General features: G+C 31.3%; 1 protein-coding gene and 1 long non-coding RNA gene across 4 annotated transcripts; one reads left to right on the top strand and one right to left on the bottom strand.

Annotated features, from left to right (window-relative positions):
* The first annotated feature begins 8,500 nt into the window (after positions 1 to 8,500).
* LOC104787527 (uncharacterized) lies at positions 8,501 to 10,212 on the top strand. Of its 2 annotated transcripts, XR_015598036.1 has the most exons (4): positions 8,501 to 8,754; positions 8,992 to 9,048; positions 9,461 to 9,522; positions 10,014 to 10,212. It is a non-coding gene; the product is annotated as an uncharacterized LOC104787527 (long non-coding RNA). The 2 variants fall into 2 exon arrangements; XR_767955.3 differs by lacking the exons at positions 9,461 to 9,522; positions 10,014 to 10,212 and adding an exon at positions 9,307 to 9,443 and having other exon boundaries at positions 8,547 to 8,754.
* Positions 10,213 to 19,302: 9,090 nt separating this feature from the next.
* On the bottom strand, positions 19,303 to 23,092 carry LOC104787526 (protein MICRORCHIDIA 3-like). 2 transcript variants are annotated; one of them, XM_010513134.3, is made up of 8 exons: positions 21,924 to 23,092; positions 21,590 to 21,665; positions 21,431 to 21,509; positions 21,188 to 21,316; positions 20,956 to 21,054; positions 20,763 to 20,867; positions 20,537 to 20,677; positions 19,303 to 19,762 (listed from the first exon to the last, which is right to left on the bottom strand). In XM_010513134.3, the coding sequence occupies exons 1-8, from the start codon at positions 22,132 to 22,134 to the stop codon at positions 19,649 to 19,651; spliced, it is 954 nt and encodes a 317-aa protein (XP_010511436.2). In that variant the 5' UTR covers positions 22,135 to 23,092; the 3' UTR covers positions 19,303 to 19,648. The 2 variants fall into 2 exon arrangements, with proteins under 2 accessions (XP_010511436.2, XP_010511435.2); XM_010513133.3 differs by having other exon boundaries at positions 19,303 to 20,355; positions 21,924 to 23,050.
* Positions 23,093 to 23,593: the final 501 nt, after the last annotated feature.

Here is a 23,593-nt window from a genome sequence, read left to right as displayed (position 1 = left end):
TTGGTTCAAAGTTATTTTATAATCATTTTAAATGGATACATAATTTCAAAATTGTTACAGGTTGCATAAAGGTTAAAAGAGAAGGTTCTCAATTTATCTTCGATCCAGAAATTCCAAAAGATTGCTGAGTTTACGCAGAGGTAAGCGTATTATGTCTAATGATATTTATTATGGAATTCAAATTGATCATTTTTTTTTCCTGTTTTCCACTATCAAGAGATCATCCGGAATTTGTATTGTGAAGGTTAATGCATTTTTGTTTTCAATTTATCTATTGTCGGACTAAATCATCTTAGCGTTGATTTAAGTTATTCTCGACTTTCTATATATTTTGTTTATGCGTAGCAGTATGCACAATTTTGTTTTTGAATGAACCATTGGCTTTATAATTTTCTATATTTTGATTATTATGTGTACAATTCAATTTATTAGCTTTGTTTAATATATTTCCAGGTCTATGAAAGTCAAGTAATGGCACAATATAGAAATGATTGATTTACTCATATTCTCTTCGATTTCCTTATCTTTCGTAAAGAAAAAAAAAAACATTTCGATTTTGTTATCAAAAGTTGAACCTATACTATTCAATATTTATGATGTTCTAAATAACATACGAGTATAAATAAGTAAGTTTTTGTTAAATACGATTATAAATAAGTAAATAGTGGTGTTTTAATTATTAACATTTCTTACATGTTATAATTATTTTTAAGTTAGTCAATCAATTGACAAAAGTTCTACCAAAAAAAAATGCAAAAGAAAAAAATAATAAAAACCATTTTCAGACATAAAAATTCCAGTGACCAAAAAATGTCTTTGTTCGTATAGCTGTACTGAGTTTAAATACCTTAACTAAAGATAGTTTATGGAATCACAAGTAACACTTAATTGTCTTATAAAAAAATGGATTTACTAAAAACTTACAAAATTTGAATTTGATTGCAAGAGAACTAAAGTTGTAGAGGAACGAGCTAAACAATCTGCCTTTACGTTAGACTCACGAGGAATCCTCTTCAGGGTGAAGAAATCTGATTCAAGAAAAGTCTTCCAGGAGATGAAAATGAACTATCATCGATGAACTATCATCGATCAGGACAGTCGAACATATCATAAAAATCAAATTCCGGATATTATCGCATGAATCAGGCATCAGATTACTTGAACTCAATTTTTTTTTTTTTTTTTTTTTTTGCTTTTATCTGTTCTAGAAAACTCATTTAATGTCATGATTTTTTAAAGAGTAGGCTGGTTTAAAATTAATATTTTTACAAATGCAATCATTTACGGGTTGGTTCATCAAAACATATATCGTGAATGTGTAATTTTTATAAATGCATCTTTAGTTTTACAAATACAGTTATTTACGGGTTGGTTTATCAAAACATACATTGTGAATGTGTAAATTTAATAAATGCAATCTTTTATAATTTTAACATATATTCCTACTTGTGCCACAAATAATGTCTAAAAAGTATATAATGATAATTATTCCCCTGCGCTGTAGCACGGGTCCGATCCTAGTTCAAAGTAATTAGATTGTAGGTGGAAAAAAATATGTTGTATTGCATGATGAGGAAAGATACGAAAGTTTAAGGAGAGAAATAGTTAAGTGGCTAAATCTAAAATCGGTTAAGAAAATCTAAGTAATTAACTATTTAAAGCCTTAGACGTGTATATGTATATTAGAACTCAACAATCATTTTTGGTAAAAGGAACTGGGTTAGATCCACCCTAAGTTCTCTGCCTCAACAATATTACAATTAGACAATTTTATTATTATATATTATAAATTTTAGATTTTTATGATTTTTTAATTTAGTATTAAATTTATTTAATTTTATATTGGTGGTATAAATAAAAAATGGTGATGTTGATAAATTAGTAAAATAAAGATCTGATTCATATTGTACTTCCAGTTAAGGATATTAATATATTATATACCTTTTTCATGAATATATATATATATATATATTTATATTTATATTCATGTATATAAATACCAAAGCTGGTTTATGTATTGAATGAATAAATAAATATATATATATATATATATATATTTATATTTATATTCATGTATATAAATACCAAAGCTGATTTATATTATTAACCACAAGATATAAAAACACCAAAAATCATTTTATAATGATAAGATATAAAAAACTGAAAATGATAAATAATGTAAAGTATATATAAAGTAATTTATAATCTTATAATAAGTAATTTATACTGAAACAAAATAATTATTCATATTAAAATTTTGAATATATATATATATATATGTGACTTGATTAATAATTTTTTTTCTTTGTCGTTTATATTTTTGTATGTTAAAAATATATAATTTTATCAAGATCTGATTAGAAATATAATTTTAGAAATATTTGTTTACCTCAACTTTTAAATAAAAATAAATATTTGCATATCTATTATTTTTATTAGTTAATATATAATTAGATAATGTTTTTTATCTCTAATAAAATTACCCGTTGCTACAAAAATAAAAAAATATAGCCAACACTTGTGAAATTAAAACAAAGACAAAAATATTAATCATTTTATCGTCAGACCTTCATTTATTTTATAAAGCCTCATAGGAGTAATCAAACTAAAACTTGCTTTTGGAACGGCTGATTCTTAAAATAAAAATAAATAAATAGAAATTAAAGAAACTATTAAAATTTCTACATAATCATTACATAAATTTAGCAAGTACAGAATAAACAAACAAAAAGCATCGAAAAACCAAATCAATTACAAAAACAAAACCTAATATTTTCAAGGTAATTATGCCATGACCGAGAGACCTTGGATCACAGACATGTGCTACTGCTGGCCAATAGTCCCCAAAGTCGTTCTACAGCACCATTAGTGTTACCATTTGGATGCAAGCAAAATCTTTTATTTTTATGAAATTATTTTGTTTTTTTTATGGAATGGAAGAAAAATTGATGGATGGTTTATGATGATGAAAATGAACTTGATTGGTTTATATAGGGGTATTGTCTTTAGGTTTAGAAAATTTGGAAAAACTTTTTGTAAACCATTAATATATTCTATTATAAAGAAAAACTATTCGGTATATATTCACTATAAATATGGATTTTTAACGATTGAAAAATAGTTAGTTACCATAATTGTCATATTTTGATTGATCAAAGGTGTACGCGGTGTACCGCGCGTTAAAATAGTTAGTTTCTTTTTTTTAGAAAATCATTTAAAACATAAATTAATGTTGTTGATATATTTTTGGAAAACATGTATTTGCGACTTTGGTGTGATTTAATTACAAAATTTACCTCAAAGTTTTGCTATTTATTTAAATTGTCAAGGGATTAATTATGCATTATCTTATAAAACAAATGTTATTTTGCCAAATGTACTTCAAAAATTTTAATATAGATAATATTGTTTTTTTTTTTATATAACAACAATTTTAGCATACCAAATATAAGTTTTTGATTAACTGTTTTCCCTATTTTAAAATCAACTGAAATCTCTAGAGAATATTCTTGTTAGTGTAGATTGGTTAGTTATTATTAATATATAATATTTTAAAATCAACAATTAATGTAATTTTTGAAATTAGTTTTGTAAAAAGAAAATAGAAAGATGTTGTAGAGATATTTTAGGAATATGATGTTAAATGTAAAGATTTTATAAAAATAAAATTATTTTAGGAAATTATAAATCAAATGCGTAGAGATAATTTAGGAAATAATTGATTTTCGATATTTTAGGTATACTATTAGTGTAATCGAATTTAATTTTCCATATTTTACTTATTGATTTTTTGTAAATATGTAGGAATCAATTTGTAAATAAAATTTTAAATAAGCAAAACTAAAAAGGTACTTCAAAAATGTATATATAGATTTGCATCAACAGCTCATGACTTTGTATTATATTGTTGTAAAAAAGTTTATGTTATTGCAGATTTCTTATTATGTTATTGGAGACTTATTAGTTATTACTATGTTACTACAAATTTACCTAAATCGAAACTTTGGAAGATAAGGTAAGGATTGGGTCAAATATCAATGAGTCGACTGTGGTGTGTCTTCTTAAATTATGTGACAGATTTATTTTTATTAATCTGCGGTAGATATAAAATCTGCGGCATATTTGAAAATCCCTGAAAACATAAAAACAAATCTATAGAAAAAATCGGTGGTTCAGTTGTTAAACGATCTGAACAAGTCTATAGGATTAAGTCTGTCACCACTAAAAAGTTAGTTAAGTTAGGATTAAATCTGCGATCATTATATCAAACAAATAGGCAGTCACTAAAAATAAGTCTGTGACAAAGATAAGTCTGGTGTAACATTGAATAAAACTTTGATCATTATAAGTCTGTAACACCCGCAAACCAATTTTTGGTAATTTAGTAAGGGTGTCGATCGACACCTTCTAGTGAGGCATCGATCGACACCAGCTGTGGCCGGTTTGGTCGGTTCAATTTTAATTGACCGGTTTGTGTGGTTGGCTTAGGGAATCCCTAAATCGAGTTGTAAAAGGGGGAAAATGACCTAGGGTCGTGTTTTTGTGTTATTTGGCCGCTTTTAGAGAAAAAGAAAGAGAGAAAAGTGTTCTTGAGCTTTTGGGAAGAGTTTGAGAGATTCCTTGCTGTTCTTGGGAGATCTAAGGCTGGGAAGGTGTTAGAAGCTTGCTAGGAGTGAGAGAGTTTGTTCTTGTTGGTTAGAATCTTCTTGGAAGAGGTGAGTGCATGACCATGGCTTATCTAAGCTAAGATCTCTAGATTCTATGTGATTTGGTGCTTATGTGGTTGTTTCTTTGAGTTCTCTATGGTATTTCGTCACTGTCTGGGTTGGGTTTGGCTTCTGGGAGCGCATGGAGCGGATTGGAGAAGATTGGAGGCGAGATTCGGAGTTTCTGATCGAGGGAAATCGCTGCTTGGCATCGGTGTCGGTCAACACCAGTTGGGGTGTCGGTCGACACCAACGCGAGGACGGCTCAGGACTTTGGCGAGTGTCGATCGATGCCATGTGGAGGTGTCGGTCGACACAAACTAGGGTTTTCGGGAGTGTCGGGCAGGGTGTCGGTCGACACCAGTTTGGTGTCGGTCGACACCAGATAGTCAGTGTCGATCGACACCATCTGGTGTCGGTCGACACCCCTCTTCCAGTTACGATGGATGTTGCATGCTTGTATATTGCCTGGTTTATTTTATTGATTGTTGTTTGTGGCATATAGAGATCTTATTGCTTGTGTGTATAGCCCAGTAGATGGGAGGATTGCCTCACTAAGTAATTGTGATAATACTTACGCATCTCAATTGTTGTTTGTGGGGTGCAGGTAAAGGCAAAGTGTGATCGTGGAATCCAGGCAATGAAGAGGAGGATGTTCTAGGGACTTGATTGGATGTTGTCTGGCATTGTTAGGTTGCTAAAGTTGAGTCATTAGAAACATTGTTAGGTTGCTGGTTTCATGTTTTCTGATGATTGATTATTGGATATTGCTTATGCTATGGTATTGGTTATATTATTGGTTTATTATTGGTTATTGGTATTGAGTATTCCGCTGTTGAATGTGTTTGTGGTTAGGTGGCTAGTGGGTATGGGACCACTAGCTGTAGATTATTTTATTATATTATATTTATTATTTATTATTAAAAAAAAAGGGTCGGTCGTTTCAGAGTCAATCTAGCAATTATCTTTCTTCAATACAACTCTGCAGCCACTTGCAGACTTATTAGAAGTCTGTCGTCACTATAAATAAATCAGTAGTTACTTAACATTGTATATTAAGTCTATGGTTGGAAATTAATCTGTAGGACAAAACAAGTCTGCAAAAACAAATCTGTTGGACAAAGAAAATCTGTAGTATTGTCATAAAAGTAAAATATGTCTTTAGTATACAAAAAGTCTGCGACAGCCTATAAATCTGCGACAACATAATGACAAATCTGTAGAACAAATATGTGGCGAAAAAAAAATTTGCTGCAGGTTTGTAGAATAAATCTATGGCAAAAATAAATCTGTAGAACAAATATGTAAATCAAAAACAAATCTGTAAAAAAGCATATCTGCAATAACTATGAAATAAAATCTGTCATAGATTTGTCTTACAGATTTATTTGAAATTTCTCGAAATTCATGTTTTTCGTAAATGTGAAATCCCGGTTTCAGAGACTTACGGAGAGGGTTTAAAGAATTGATTTGGCCACCTATGTCACCAAAGTGCACTTATCTTTTCGGTCAAATGTCATGAGAGAACTCCAGTGTTAAGCGTGCTTGAGCTGGAGTAGTCTCAGAATGGGTGACCTTCCGGGAAGTGACTGTCGGAACTGTGCGAGTGAGGACAAAACACAGGAAAAGACCATGTGGTGATTTGTAGGGACGGTAACAAGTCTTTAAAGCCTTCCGAACGTAACAAACCAGCCGTCGGATAAGGAAAGGCTCATGGGCCTAGTGAGAGGACGTGAGACCCATTAAGGAAGGTGGACCCATGGACTGGGATTGGACATAGTGCCCACTAAGAGGTGGCGGTTGGGGCGTTACAGTAAATAAGAGCAACTTTTACCACGCTGGCATTAAAATTTTAATGGCATTTTTGTAATAATTTTTTGGGATAAAGCTTATAACAAATACCTCTATATACTTATTTAAGCAATATTCTTGTAACATCTGTGAACCGAAATCCTGGTTTGGAGATTGTATCGGTCAATGCAGATGGTGCATCGGTCGATGCAGGTTCAATATTCTGCGTTTTGACTTAAGTTAAACGCTGCGTTTTGGGCAAAGGGAGAAGGAAAAAAAAACCTTAATCGTTTCTTTTGTCTCATTAGTCGACTTTGGCCGCTTTTGAGTGTTCTTGGTGTTCTTGGTGATTTCTGTGGATTTGTGGCGTTTCCTGGTAAGATCTGAGACTTAGAACGTTGTAGGAGCTTGCTAGGAGTGTTCTATTGGTTGTTTGAGGTTCAGATTCGTCTTGGCAAAGGTAAGTGCAGAACCATGTCTAATCTAAGCTAGAGAACTCTCTAATTTGCTTGTTGTGTGTGGTTAGACTTGTTAGATCGTTATTCTGGATGTTAGGAAGCTTTCTTGTGGCTTGGGATCGAGTTTTGTGGTTGTAGGAACGAAGATCTGGCGAGAAGCTTTGGGGAAAACACGATGCTCGGCATTGCATCGGTTGATGCATATCTTGCAACGGTCGATGCAAGTGTCGAGGACGGCACGTAAAACCCTAGGGTTTTCGTGTTATGTCGAGCATGCGTCGGTCAATGCAGTGCGAGTGTCGGTCGATGCAAGTGCATCGAGCATCGGTCGATGCAACCCTGTGTCGGTCGATGCATCCCCATGCGGTGTCGGTCGATGCATGTTGGTGTCGGTCGATGCAGAGTCCTGTTTGTTATTTGTTGATTGTTGTTTGATGGTTAGAGATGACTCTAATGCTTGTGTGTGTAGCCTAGTAGATGGGAGGATTGCCTTACTGAGTGTTTATTAAATACTCATGCATTGCAATGTGTATTTGTGGTGCAGGTAAAAGCAAAGTGTGATCGTGGAATCCAGGCAATGAAGAGGAGGATGTTCTAGAGACTCGATTGGATGTTGTCTGGCATTGCTAGGTTGCTAGAGTTGTGTCATTAGAAACATTGCTAGGTTGTTGGTTTCATGTTTTCTGATGATTGGTTATTTGGATATTGGTTATGTTATAGATATTGATTATTTATATTTATTGGATATTAGTATTGTTATTCCGCTGTTGGTTGTGATTGTGGTTAGGTGGCTAGTGGATATGAGACCACTAGTTGTAGTTTATTTATTATACTAGGTGCTTCCCCACGCAACGCGTGGGTTGTGGTGTAGTTGGCACTTTCTTGTTTTTTTTTGGTCTTTTTCGTTTTTTTTTATTATTTCGTTTTAATTAGGCATATACGGGCTTTGCCGTCACTTTTATTTATACACTATATGTTTATACCATTTTGTTTAGATGTGTATAATTGTGGTGTTTATTTTTTATGAATTATGAAGATGTTGTTTCTTGCTTTTGAGGATCCAATCTTATCATTGACTGATATTGTTTCCAATACATTTATTGTATTATAGATTTTCTAATTAACTGCTTATGTAAACTCTTCATACGTTGATGTTGCAATAATAAGTTATTTTTAAATAACTGTTTAGTATATAGTATGGTTATATCTCTATATTAGTCTTATTTATGATTTTACATAGAACACATTTGGGGGATACAATATACAAAATTTTATATACATGTTCATTTTAAATAACTGTTTAGTATAGTATGGTTGTATCTCTATATTAGTATTATTTATGATTTTACATAGAAAACATTTGGGGGATACAATATACAATTCATCCACATAATAATATAGTATGTATATTTTTAAAATGGACCAATATATTGCACTGATGTTGTGATTGGGCTCAGGTGGGCCGAAGTTTTGTTTTTAATATTAAAAAAAAAAAAGCCTGAAGAAGACATTAATTTCCGATCACCTTCCCCAAAAGAACCGATCGACTGCTTTACACCGTCTCAACTTCTCGAATCATTTCACCATCTCTAATCCTTTTGGAGAGAATTGATTGAAACCCGAACATTTCCATCACACAGTTCAATCCTTTTTTTGTTCTACAATTTTGGAGACCCAGTCGTACTGAAGAACAACTAATTCGAAGAGAAAGGAGAAATATATTTGCCGTTGATTGTTTTCTTACACGGCGGATTCAATTGTGGGTTTTAAAAATCTCCTTATCTATCTTAGTTAATTGGGTAAGTTGATTCTGATTAAGATAAATAAAACCCCTATCAGTACCTTCATGGGTTTGAATTTAGCTTTCTTTTTTTGCAATTTGAGTAATTATTAGAATTGGTTTTATCCATTTTTATCAATTCTATCAGAAAAATAGTAGTCGATGTTAAGAATCACTGAAAATTTCATATGTATCCTTTGCTTTAATTTTTAATGGTCTTATTGTTATGTTGCAATTTTTCTGTGAATATGTGAAGGAGATCTATAAAAACAGACGGACAAAGACACATACATCATAAACGGCAGATTATATGGTGGGTTTAGCTAATCTTGTAAACTAATTCTAGTTAATTGGTTAAGTTGATTTCTAGTTCTGGAATTATTAAACGACTATCACTTCTATCAAGTTTGAATTTAGCTATATTTTATACGATTTTTACTAATTGTTAGTATTCGTTTTATCTAGTTTTCAACTTCTCTCACAAAACATTAATCTTATTTGTTGGTATAAAATTCTATATATACTTAGCTTTAGTTTCGTATGTGCTGATTGATATGTACTAATTTTCCAGTGCAATTGTGAAGAATAGTAATCAAACAGAAGGACAAAGGGAGAGACAGTACTGCAAATATGAGATTTAATATTCCCGATTATATAATTAGGAGTGTTTAAGCAATTTTTACATGATATTACTGAACTGTACTAAACATCTGTAATTATATCAGGTATCTACGTGGAACCCTACAGCTTAGATTGGAGATGACATTGTCCAACATAATTGATAATGGTAAGTATTCTCATCTACTTTAAATATTAAGATATTGATAGGTTAGATTGGTTGTTGCATATATGAAATTAGATAAATTGATTGTCAAACTTAATTTGAAAAGAAACTTATCTTTTATTAACATCATTATCATTTCACAAAGGGAAATACTAAACAACTTAAACATGATAAAGCATAGAAATTTTGACATCTTTATTAAGTACTGAAACATTAAGAATAATCATTCTTGAAGTAATCCCTTGGGCATACATGCGTCCTTGTATGAGTCATATACGACACCATCATAAGTCCTCAAATCTTCATCACATTTTGGTCGTTTTAGAAAACGGAAAAGGAGTTTCAAACAGAAATTTCCATCAAACTTACTTGGAATATACGAAATCCTTCTATTCCCATTTGTTCTTTTCCTTCTTATGAAGCATTTTTCTTTCGGATCCCAAGTAAAGTACAATGGAATGTCCTCAAACGTTAGTGCTCTTGCTTCTGGACAGTATTTGTTGAGATCGAAGCAAGCTGAAAGCAGCTAAGTTGGCAGCCATTTCGTAAGCTTAAGTGATATGTGCTGAAAAACTTTGTTGGAAGGTATGAAGTTTATTTGCATGAGTAATGAGTATTTATAGGTAAAATATGTTCTCATAATACATTATCATAATTGATTCACTAATTAATTCGGTAATCAAATTTCCGTAATTTTAGTGGACTGAGTTTTAGATACAGGTTTTGGAGATCAATTACGGGACTAAAAATCCGGTTGTGCTGACTAAAATTAAAGATCATTTACTTGATGATATATATTTGGTAAAGATATGAGATCGTATGTTTTAGCGATTCCTTATTTTCCGAAACGAATTGTAGAAGACTTTAGTTGACTAAAATTATGGATACGATTAGGGAAAATATAGTTGGCAGGATATCTTTGAGAGTAAAGTGTGAATTACTATTTCGTCTCTCAATAATTTTAATTATGATTCCTAAATTATAGGATACGTAAAACGACCATATTTATTTTGAAGATACTTTGAAGATATTTGTTTAATTGCTTTGAAGATTAATGTTTTAATTAAGGTTTAATGTTTATGATTTATTGTAGATTTCGGATCACCCAGATTTCCGATATAAACAACCCGTTATCCGATTGTGTTAATTTTGGGTTAATTTTTTATTATGACCCGACCCGAATTCTATTTGTACTTCTCTTTTACTAATATAGAGATAGAATCAAACTCTTACAACACATATGAGATATAACAACATTTGATATTGGTGGGAGAAGAGGAGAAAATGATTACTTATAAGATAATAATTCAAATTAGATAAAGGAGATAAATCTTTTAAAATAAGAACAATATAAAATATATATCATGTAGTCTCTAAAATTAAAATTTAGCATTAACAATTTACAATGATATTTCATTTGTTTTTTACAACCCATACAACAAAAATAAGAAATAAAAAATAACAAAAAAACGAAAAATGATTTGAGGTATTGTAAAAGAGAATGAGAGAATGTGAAAATGAGATAGTAAAAAAATGTCAATACGAGAGAATGATAGATTGAGAGAATGCTTATTTATATGATAAGAAATGATGGAAGTTACATTTAGAACTATGAAGCTACAATAGTAATTTAATGTGTTTGAATAAAATTGAGTGGTAGAATATGATTAATGCATAATTTATTTTATTTTCAGTTATAATTTTATTTTAATGTGTGAGTTAAATATATTGTGTTTATTGGGTCTTAAATATTGGTTAAAGCAATTAGAAAGCAAATAAAAAATAAATTAAAATTAGAAAACATTAAATGAAAATCAACCAATAAGGAGAGACCAAAACCTTACTTTTATATATATGATAAACAATAATTTTACACGAGAATATATTAATTTAGCCAACCAAAGTATGAATATAAGTTTAGCCAACCAAAATAAATAAAAAATATTAAAATTTAACCAAAAATATTTTCTCTTGAAAGATAAAGAAGTTAGTTGGAGGAATGAATTAATGTACAATTATTGGATAGGAGTTACATTTGAGTTAAATGGAGTTACATGTCATTAATTATAAATAAATAATTTAATTTTTTATAACCTAAAATAAAAGGAATACGAAGTGGCTGAATCAAAATTCACATGATTTGGTTGTTTGTTGATATAAACTCAACACTTACACATAATATTTCAAAATAAAAAATATTACTTTTTAAGTGACAAACTAAATTAGTTTTCTTATAAAATTATATGAATTCTTCAATCTTAATAATTTTTAAAACCCCAAGGATAACTTATATTTTTTTAGTTTTCACTCATCAATTTAATTTATAGTGCTAGATTTCATACATTTTCATCTTTAGAGAATATAGTGAAATTATATTTTTAAAATTATATTTTATTTTTATATTTAAGTTCCAGTTGAATATGTTTTGTTTTTTGGATCATTTTTTATTTTGATTAAAGACACAAAAAACCAATTGTTTAAAGAGAATTTGTTAAAAACGCCCCTTTTGATATACTCCTTTTCAAAAATACCCTATTTTCTGGCCATTTTTATTTTTGCCCTCTTTTAATTTTTAATGCCCATTTTACCCTTAGTTGAAAATTATTTTATTCAATAAAAAGAAAAACAAAATTTTCCGGCCAAAAAATTTCCGACATATTTTCCCGCCAAAAATTTTTCGAAAAAATTTTCCCGCCAAAAAAAATTTTGTTAAAAAATTTCGACAAAAAAAATTTCCCGCCAAAAAAAATTTACAAGGTTTTTAAAAGGTTTTATAAGGTTTCTACCTTATAAACACCTTGTAAAGGCTTTTACAAGATTTTTTAAAGAGTTTTAAAAGGTTTTTTAAACAACTTGCAAACGCTTTTACAAGATTTTTAAAAGGTTTTTAAAAAGTTTTCAAATAGTTTTTAAAAAGATTTTTAAAAGGTTTTTAAACACCTTGTAAACGCTTTTACAATGATTTTAAAAACCTTGTAAAAGTTTTTATAAGATTTTTAAAAGGTTTTTAAACACCTTGTAAATGCTTTAAAAGCGTTTATAAGGTGTTTAAAAACCTTTTAAAAACATTTACAAGCTTTTTAAAAGCATTTACAAGGTTTTTAAAAGCGTTTACAATGTGTTTAAAAACTTTTTAAAAACCTTGTAAACACTTTTAAAAGTTTTTTAAAAGCGTTTACAATATTTTTAAAATGTATAAATTTCAATATTTTTGGCGGGAAAAAATTTTTGATTTTGGCGGGAAAATTTTTTTTTTTGGCGGGAAAAGATAATTTTTTCGGGAAAAATTTTCGATTTTGGCAGGAAAAAAAATTTGGCGGGAAATTTTTTTGGCGGGAAAATATTTTCGATTTTGATGACTGTACATTCTTGCTGTCACTCAAAAAAGGGTAATTTGGTCATTTTGTATATAAAGAGGGGTAGTTTTAAAAATGGTCAACATGAAGGGGTATTTTTAAAAAGGGGTATGGAAAAAGAGGTTCTTTTTGTTTTCAAAAACCTCAAATCATAAAAAAGATATATATATTATATTGATCTCTGCAGATTTATCAATTGGATCACAAAACAAAATAGTCTTTATAAATGGATAAATGGATAATTATATTGATCTTTAAATATTATATTGATATGTATAAATTATTAAAAATAATACATGAATATGTGAGATAACCAGAGACATAATAGATAATTACATATGGATCATTTCAACTTTATGATCTTATTGTATAGTGAATATTGTAAGGAAGTATGAAAATAATGACTTATAAGATGTTAATATAAAATAGAAAATGGAGATAAACATTTTAAAAGATTAAAATAAATATATAAGATATACATATCATACAAACTCTAAAAATAAGCTTTTACAATGATATTTGATTTGATTTTTTTATAACCCATACAACAACAATAACAAAACAAAACAAAACACAAAAAGAGATGGGACAATTGCATTTTTAGTACATTTATTTGCATTTAAAAGAGAACGTAGACCTTATATTCGTTTTTCAAGAAACATAACCACTAAGGGTGCTGAAATTACAGTTGACCCCCTCACGACCAAACAAAAAACAGAAGCCAAAATGACAGATTTAACCCGATGAAGTCTGCAATAGATATCTTTAAGCTTGATTTCAAACTGATGTCAAAAGGGAGACTTCAAAGTAAGTCTCCTTTTTAATTATAGGTTAAATATTAATTTTAAAAATTATAAAAAATAATTTGATTAACCGTTTGATGAAATAATAACCACATAGACTTCCTGCATTGTAATAAAATAATTTTACATATAAACTAGTAAAATTAAGGGAGGTAAAGCTGATTAGGTTAAAATTATTTGATTTAGGGTTTCCTTAAGTAGACTTCTCTGTAGACTATTGGTGGTTGACTTTTCTATGCCATCAACTATTAATAATTAGTCTTGGGCGTTCGGTCAGAATCGAGAGAACCGAACCGATTAAACCGAGATGTTCGGTTTTCGACAGCATCTATGAGAGGATCAACAAACTGATCGGCGAAATTAATTTGGTAATTCGATTCCCAGTTCGGTTTGGCGAGACACATAACCAATCGGTTTTAATTAACCGAGTTATATATACCTAATTTTCACTAACCCTAACACTAATAATTTTCATTTCTTTCTCTTCCAACTTCTGCCTCTCTCTCTCTGGCGGCGATAAGCGATTCTGAAACTGAAAAAATCTGTCACTCATCAAATCATCTTCGTAATCACCTTTCTTCTTCATCTTCGCCATCTACAGCTCTTCTCTCTATCATACATGGTGTAGAGATCGACCTTTTAGCTGTCCAAACCCTAATCTCGAGTTTTAGACTGGTAATGGCTTTGTTGAGGTGTTTGGACGGGTCTGCGCTTTGGCCTGCAATTTTATGACATTTTGATTTTTAAAAATGGTCAATAGTTAGTTTGATGCATCTAGTTAATTAGGTTTAGACTTTTTAGTCTTGTCTTCATCATTTATATGATTTAACAAATCCTTTCTTTGTCAAAGTTGTGTGTGGGTTTGTTTTTTATGTGACATTTTCAGCTGGGAAACATAGGAGGGCATTTGAATGTTGCAGCTGAAACAAAGCTCCCAAGAGAAGTAGGCTACCCATCACGACTCATGTCTTAGACGTCTCACCTGATGCTCCATGGTTCAAACTTGCAGGTTCTGAAACTGACATAGCAACGGTTGTCAAGAATTTTTAATGAAGCTGAAGCTAGTGAAGGAGGATATGAGAAAAATGTTCTCTCTCTTGAACTGGTTTTCATCAACTTGCTTCTCCGGTAGCTGTAGAGTTTTGGTGGTGAAGATGGGAAGGAAAAAGCAAGAAACCTCAATCTTCTTATTTTAAGGTCCACACACGATACACATTTTATTGTAAAAGTTTCGTCTTTGAGAACTAACTGAGAATTCCAGAGAATTTTAATGGAATTTTCTTAATTTGGTTCCCTTTATGTTGCATTATTGGTGGTGTTATGGATGAATTTGGTTAATTTGGTTCCCTTTATGTATGAATTTTGAAATTCTCAAATTGGAGTTTATGGATATGGTGAATGTTCATTGAATTCTGAAATTCTCAAATTGCTACGAGACCGATGATTACATTGCACAAAGCAAGAATTGGATAATGGATTCATCATTGCTTAATCGATAGTTTGTGTTCACGGAGTTATGTATAAATAATCTGCTCATTTTAATACAACAAAAACAAACCGTCTCTCATGTATCTAAACTGAGTGATCAAGACAATATACCTTTTATCACATTTTGCCAAAATTGAAACATCATTACACTTTACTTCTTCAACAGATCATATCACATTGAGCATTTAAAATCCTAAGAGGATCCATTCAGGAACTTGTCGACTCTATGATTAGTTGAAGCTGAGAGAAACTTCATGCAAATAGGAGGTTTAACTCCAGCTATAGCAAGCACTGAACTTGGCAAAGTTCTCCACGCACATGTCAATCGCAAAGTTAGAGATAGAATTGTTGTAGAAAAAGTTTAACTTAAATATCAATAGAAAAAGAAAATGAATATAAATTTTTTATAAAAATAAAAAAAATTCAATTAAAGACTTTTTCAATTATACAGACTTCACACAGAACTCCAACACGTTGACTTCAAAAATAAGTCTAAGTTAATGACCTAACTGCCTAAGAAAACCAAAAACTTGATTTCTCCATATGTATAATATATAATCATGTCAAAAACATATAGAAGCAAGTACATAACATATATCAAAGAATACAACAAAAAAATCTTAAAAATTATTCACCAATTTGCAATAATTTGGTTTTCAAATAATGCTGACTTCATGTTCACATCAACGAGTAGACATAAAAAAGACTATACGAGGATAACTTCAAATGAAGTCTATTTCTTGGGGTCTATTTTTGCAATTACAATTTTACAAAGCAGACTGCGAATGAAGTCTACCATAACCGGTTGACTTCTTTTGTGGTCTTCCTTTGTTAATTTTTTGGTTAGTTTTGCAATTAAATAGATAAAACAAGGTAGACTTCAATGGAAAGTTCAACCGGTTAACTTCAAATATAGTCGACTATGATTATTTTTGCAATTGACCAACCCATTGACTTTACAGTAGACTTCTGTCTACTAAGTAGACTTTAACTATCCGTCAACCAGAAAAAGTAAACTTCGTCGTGGTTAGTTTTGCAATTGACCAAGTTTGACTTTCGCCAAGTAGACTTCGTATGAAGTCTACATTAATGACGACTTCGTTTGCAGTCTGCCTTGGTCATTTTTGCAATTGACCAACAATTGCATTTTTTAAATAGTAGACTTCTTTTGCAGTCAACTAATTATTTTAATATATTTTTAATATATTAATATTACGGTCAATGCTTAAATAGTTTGGTCAATTGCAAAAATAGTCACTATGGAAGTCTACTCGTTTATTATCGTAAGAAGACTTCGTCCGGCAGTCATAACTAAAAAGTCAAGAATTTGGTCAATTGCAAAAATACACCTTAGTAGACTGCAAATGAAGTATCTGACGGAAAGATTATAATGCAGTCTGAACCATATTTTTTTGTTTTCAAATGAAATTAAGGAGACTGAAATTGCAGTCTACGGGCTCGAAACTCGATAAATTTTTAATTGTAAAATTGACCACAGAGTAGACTTTACATGATATTATGACGGTTAGACTAACAAATGAAGTCTACTTTCGCAAAAAAATCAAGGAAAATCATGAAATCTACCGGAAAATAACCTTATCGGTGGTTGTTTCGCAATGTCAAGCACCGAGGACGTCGTCTTTAGTCACCACAGAAGAAACCCAGCACCAATTTAATCACTATCCAAGAATCATGACATATAACAAGATAAATGCACTTGCAAATTTTCTTAGATTAAAATGGAGAGGAGATGGAAGAAAATGAAGTTCTCATAGCATTGGGTGTTATTTAAGCTCACAAATTTGGGTTGTTGAAGCATTAAGAGCTTCAAATTTGGTTGTTCATGGTGGTTGTAAAATTGATGGCGGTGGCACAACCGTAAATAAAAGAAGAAGATGAGGATATGGATGTAATAAACATTTTCGCAAGAAATTCAAATAAATCAGAAATAATGGCATTTATGTGAATACATGGAATGGCAGAGGATTTAGTAGGGAGAAAGTGGCAAATGTTGGAGAGAGAAAAAGAGGGGTCCAATTTTGCAATTGACTCAAATAAGGGGTCTAATTTTGCAAACGTCCCAAAAGAGATTTGAGAGTAGTGGAAAAAGATGAGAGAATGAAAGAGTGATAGACTAAGAGAATAAGATAATGAGTATTTATAGGAAGAGAAATGATGAAAAATTACATTTAGAAAAATGAGAGTTACAATTCTAATTTATTGTTTTGTTTTAAACAATTGATTAATACAACTTAGTGGAGAAATAAAGTTAATGCATAATTTATAGGGAGAATTTATATGATTTCAGTTTTATATTATGTGAGTTAAATGTGAAAATTAATTGTTTTTAAATTTGTGTTTTAATAAAAAATATTTTTTTTTTGTTAAAATTGCATTGCCAGATGGGCCAATAAGGAGAGAGTGAAACCTTACTTTTATATATATGATTATATTTACTATTTATTATTTAAAAAGAAAAAAACGGATCAGGTCGTTTCAATTCTAAACAAATAGTCCTACTCCTATGTGGTATATTATACAAAATGCCATTGTATTTTAATATAAAATATACTAACACAATTTTAATATTAATTTGTTGTAACCAGAAAATGTTTACCAAAAAAATAGCAAAAAAATGCCATTACATTTTTATTAATTTAATGGTACACTTAGTTGTAGTGTTGGTACACTTATCGGTGGACGTATATGTGTATCAAAAACTAAGTGTACCAAAAATATCTGACGTACACCTTCAACGGTCAATATGACCCAAAAGATATTTATGATAGACTAATGGCCTGTTGCAACAGATTTATTCGACAGCCTTCTCTCGTTTCAGATATTTTTGGTATACTTGTTTGTTTTTTTGAAATAGTTTTCGGAGTGTGATGGTAGGTTTCTTGTCCGTGGTAGATTAAGTAAGCATTTTTGACAGCTGTAAAGTCTTACCAGAATAACACGAATTTGTTTGAGCTGTCAAAGACAGTCTAGCGTTGCGATAGACTTATTGGAGGTAGATCTAAACACGTTTGTTGTTCTTCCAATCTATGGTGTTCATGTAATAACGTTTGTAGCAGATTCATCAATCGTATTCTGTTTATCGGCCGGAGCAAACGTCTTTTTCCTGCTCAGTTTCGGAAATCTTTCCTCTGGGTTCATCCATGGAAGAGCAAGATATCGTTTCGGAAATCTATATAACTCACTTTTTATAGGTTTTTAATTTAGAAATCAGATGTTGAGACGAAAATCTATAATAGTTGAGTAAAAACCCCACAAGTGAAACCAAAAAAATAGACATAAGTCGTGAAAAAATAAAGTGAGGCAGGGGAAATTAGGGTTTTTAGTCGTATGTTAGAGGTAGAAGACGAGGATATTCTGGTAATTTCGGGTTTATTAAACCTAAAATCGAACATGTACGTACATATAAACGTGTACGTACATATGAACTTATACATACATAATGTTCTTGAGATTAGTGTACGTACATAACGTTCTTTTTCTTAGTGTAGGTCCATAAATCCGTTTTAATGAACAATATTATTGTAATTTTATAGTCATCTTCAACATATCTTCTTATACAACCCTAGCTAATATTGTCGTTGTTGTTCATCGGAAATGGAACAAGTAAGAGATGTTACTAGAAAAAAGTAAGAGATGTTACTAGAATAACCTATGTAATTCGTAATTGTTTATTTATTTATTATATTTTCAAGAGGTAATGAACAATAACCACACAAAATTACATTTTAACTATAGAGGATAATATTTAGATGTTCCTTCTGGTAAGACTATCTGTTTTTGTACGTTGGTTTTTTTGTGTTCTTTGGGTGAAATTTAGAAGATTTTTTACATCTTTTGTGTTCAATAATGTAGGAAGCAGAATATATATAGAACAATCGAACCCGTTTCCCAAAGATGGAAAACAAGTTAATACTACAATACTCATTCCATTTTTCTTCAGTTTTGGTGTGTTTTTTTTTGGTTGAAACTGAAATGTTTGTGTTTATGTCTTAGGGTTGGTATAGTGGAGGATTTGGATATGGGTTATGGATAGGAACACTTGTTGCTTCAGGCTTTTGTGTCATTCCAGTCTCTGCATCTTTATGGAAGAGGCATTTTCAACTTGCCAGTGGGAGTAGCACAAAGGTGGTTTGATCTTTTACTGTCAAACTTTTGTTAAAACTATTGTCCAAGCACTTTAAAAACAAATCCCTCAAACGCTGACAAAATTTACAATTTTTGTTTACAGAACGATAGTAGACGAGTTGCGGCACAGTTGTTTCCATCACTTAGTTCGCAACTTAAGAGGAAAAAGGATCGTGGTCGAGCTGAAGCACTGCTCATTGCGGCATATGGTGAATCCCAGAGAACAGAGAAGCTGTTGATCCCGCCACAAGAGCAGTGCATGCGTGAGAGGACGGTTTAGGTTCTCTACAGCCTTATGTTGCCGCTTATTTTGCCCCTTATTTTGCCTAGCCAGAATCAGGGCCTTTTCTTCAACTGTACATACTGAGTACAACTGGAACTTGCTGCGAAGTGCTTGTTCATAAGTTCTGCAAATTTTAATTCCCTTATATCCCGTTCAAACTTCTCCATCTGTTCAAAGACAAATAAAAACATATCACATATGATAATCTTCCAATTAATATGGGTCAGTTTAGAGAGCAACAAGAACTAACAATAGTAGATCTTATTCATATGCAGAAAATGAAACCAACTTAACAATTTCAAGGGCCGCAGATCTTTGAAAACCAAGATCCTACAAAATTCATTAGTGGGGACCTAACAAGAAGAATCCAAAATCTGTTGACTTAAGCCTATCCTAGTACAATCCCTAGAAAATGAAAACTTTTTGTTAGCCTGCCAAAATCTAGCTGCTAGGGAAGATCATAATCGTTCCACGGAGAAGACAAGGCACAACAGAGAATCCAAAATTTAGCTAAACCACATCAGAAAAGTCGAGATCCAAACCAGTTAAAATGAAGAAGACAACAAAATCAGAAACAACTTCTTAAGGAAAGGAAGCAGTAGAATAATAGTCAACCAAAGATATTGCGATTCGGAATCAAAAATAAATATTGAGAAAATGATTGAATTAAGTTTTGGACGGTTTTGTGATAGACGTTGAAACCGCAAACTACAAGCTTAGGCGCTTCCTTTATAAATCCAACTTTGATCTCAGTGGGAGCCTGTAACATGAACGCTTAGTGGGTTTTTTTTCTTCTCATAACTTGAACCTAGAAAACTAGATTAATGTTTGGCATATGAAAACGCAAAAGGAAATTATAAACAATTAGCCAAAGCTCCACATAACAAAACTAGAGAGTAGAAAAGAGAAAAAAAAAGAAGAGGAAGTCTAATTTATATTACTTGTTCAACTGTAGCGGTATGGGGCTTTATAATCTCAGATACTCTTAATTCATCAGCAATGTTGAACTGCTCCACAGGGATTCCCCGAAGTATAATTTTGAAATTGTTGAACTTTTTGAGATATAACATTGAAGCATAAGCCTAAGGATAAAGAACTAACAAAGTGAATCAAACATCTTTGGAACAAAAAATTATTAGAAAAGGAAGAAGATATTAAAGAGATTACCCTCAGAGAAAAACGTAAGTGGTATGAAATATGAGATCTCAGTTCTAATAATTTATGATGCAACCGTTTTCCGTCATGGACACCTTCATCTCGGAGCCGGATGTCCTATACCAATATCAAAGCATAAGACCAGACCTAAGACACCTCTGGCAAGATATCTCATAGTATATCATTTACAGAATGTTTGAATTACCTCATCATCGTCGTCAAAACTCAGCTCATAGATACCTTCATCATTAAGCCACAAGTTGTATATAATCACTTTTGTTCCATGTGTTCCAATATCCTCAAACTGGTAGGCGGAAGATGGAAATAAACGAATTAATTAAACAGAGCGCATTCAAGAGGATTCAAAATCTTCATACTGAATTAAAGGGAACAAGATGCAATGAGATATTCATGAGCTAACTCTTGAAAGTAACAACCTGCTGCCAAAGTTCAGCCTCTGTTGAAAACGGAGACCATTTGAGTAGAATTTCAAGGTTGGCAACCCAATCTTCTGAAGATCCATAGATAATTGGTTCTGGTCGCTCCTTGGATATATCAATATCAATCTGCATTGCACATCTCATCTATCACTTGAGAACAAAAAATTGTTGCACATCCTAGAGTTTACAAGAATCATTTATTTCAGGCATGAAAAAAGTCTAAAATGCTGAAGATTTTACCATAGGAACAATGATATCATCCTGACCAGTTTTTCTGAGGAACGTGTAAGACAGAAGACCAACGCTCTGAGTAGATTTGCTAAAACAGAATAGATTAAAAGGTTAAAAGACGAGCATAAACCATACTCAGAGTATACGATGTACCAGATTTATCAATACCCTCCACGAGTTGAGCGACTAAAGACAATAGCATCAGCTCCAAGTCTCATAGTACTTGTCTTGAAACCATTTCCATCTAAACACGAAAGGTGAAACTCTGGTTAGAGACCCCCAGTTGAAGACCAAGACACCAAGACCACCCAACTAGAAACAAGCTCAATATCTTATTAACCAAGTAAAACAGTTACACTGTCCAATTGTCGTATTAGAATTTCTTTGACGAGTAGCCTAAGCTCATGCATTTTCTGAGCCCATCAGTATCCAAACCAGTAAAAATGAAGAAGACAACAAAATCAGAAACAACTTCTTAAGGAAAGGAAATAAATTTATATACCAATGGAGGAGCACTTGTTGACACCTTCGAGGGTAACAACAGCGGTGAGGATGAAAACAAAAGGCAACAAGAAAGCGAGGATTAAGATGGTGTGGAAGAGAGTTTGGTAAGAGATGTGACGAGCTGCGACCTTGATCTTCATCATGTCAATAAACTCATTGCTGCTCGAAATCGTGATGCTTCTCATGCTAGGCGATATGTGAAGCTGCATCCTCCAACTTGGTAGTGCTGCAGCCCCACCACAACAGTAGTGACTAGAGAAACCGAATCCGAAAAAACCCTAATTCCTCCTCCTGACAGATACAATCCCAAACCCAACATCAGATCCGATCAGATTCTCTGATCCCGATTTCTCACCGCCGCTTCTTCTCGATCTCAATTCCGTCTCTTCTTTCCCGTTCCTTCTTCTTCTTCTTCTTCCTTGTGGTCTTCTCCCAGACCGCATTTGGATTTTCAGAATCCATAATTTTTGAGATTCCCGCCTTACTCCTCTGGGAGAGATTTGCTTTCAATCAAATTGAACATGGAGAGAATCGTAATGGGTTTGCCTCAAATTCACGTCTTGAGCGGAGAGATAGAGAGATTCAAAGAGTCTTTCCTCACAGATCAAGATTCAAAAAAATCAAAGAGCTGATGAAGAAGAAGAAGAAGAAGAAAGAAGAGAAATGAAAAATAGAAACAATTAAGAGAATAACAATTAGAAGCTTTTTTTTTTTTGTTCTCAGTGATTTTGCCGGTGGATCTAAACAAAAAAAAAAAAACAAGAGCAATTTAAAAGGAAAACGATCGACCATAAGAAAATGGCAACAATCAACTATAAAAAAACGAAACTCACTCAAAATAAAAACTAGATCTACAACTTTGTTCTGTTCTTGAGATAAAAAGTGAACAGTGAGCTCACAGAATAATTATCTAGCTCTGATAAATTTCTTTCTTTTGTCATGATTTTAGTTGAAAAAGATGAATTAAATTAGAAGGAATCAATATCATATTTTTTTGCCAACCCAAATTTAAGAGAATAAAAAAAATCAGGAATAGATTCTTCAAGGTTTTTGTGTTCCTTTCTCTTCAAAATCAAAGACAATTTTAATTATAAATGACATAAAATGTAATAAAACACACAACTCAAGTATAGAAGTAATTTGCAAACTTTTATGTATTATTCTAGTAAGTCAAAAATCTCAACGTGTTAGTCTAGTAATAAACCTACTTTTATATAATATTCTATGTAATTTCCCTTTATAAAATAATAAAACAATATTTTTGAAATTGTGTAATAAAATTACTTAACAGAGTCTATTTATTGTTTCATAAATCTTAGGAAACAATAACAAACTATTTAGAACAATTATATAACTTAATTTTATTTATAAAACTAATATTAAATATTTGCATATCTAAACTATTTAATAATGACATATATCTTTGATGTGGCATGTTACGAAAAATGATATTGTATTTTAATTAATCTAATAACTAACAAAAAAAATTTATATTTGTTTACAAAATAATAAAACAATATTTTCGAAATTATTTGATAATTTTTTTTCCAGATTCTATTTATTGTTTTAGAAATCTTAAAAAACAATAACAAACAATTTAATTGGCTAAAAAATTATTGTTTATACACTATATTCACTGTAGAAACAATATTAAGTTTATAATATTGA

Source organism: Camelina sativa, chromosome 5 (genome assembly GCF_030686135.1).
Source record: "Camelina sativa cultivar CO46 ecotype springtype chromosome 5, ASM3068613v1".
Taxonomy (NCBI): domain Eukaryota; kingdom Viridiplantae; phylum Streptophyta; class Magnoliopsida; order Brassicales; family Brassicaceae; genus Camelina; species Camelina sativa.
The sequence above is the reverse complement of the archived record's forward strand: the minus strand, read 5'-3'. Positions and strand labels throughout refer to the sequence as shown.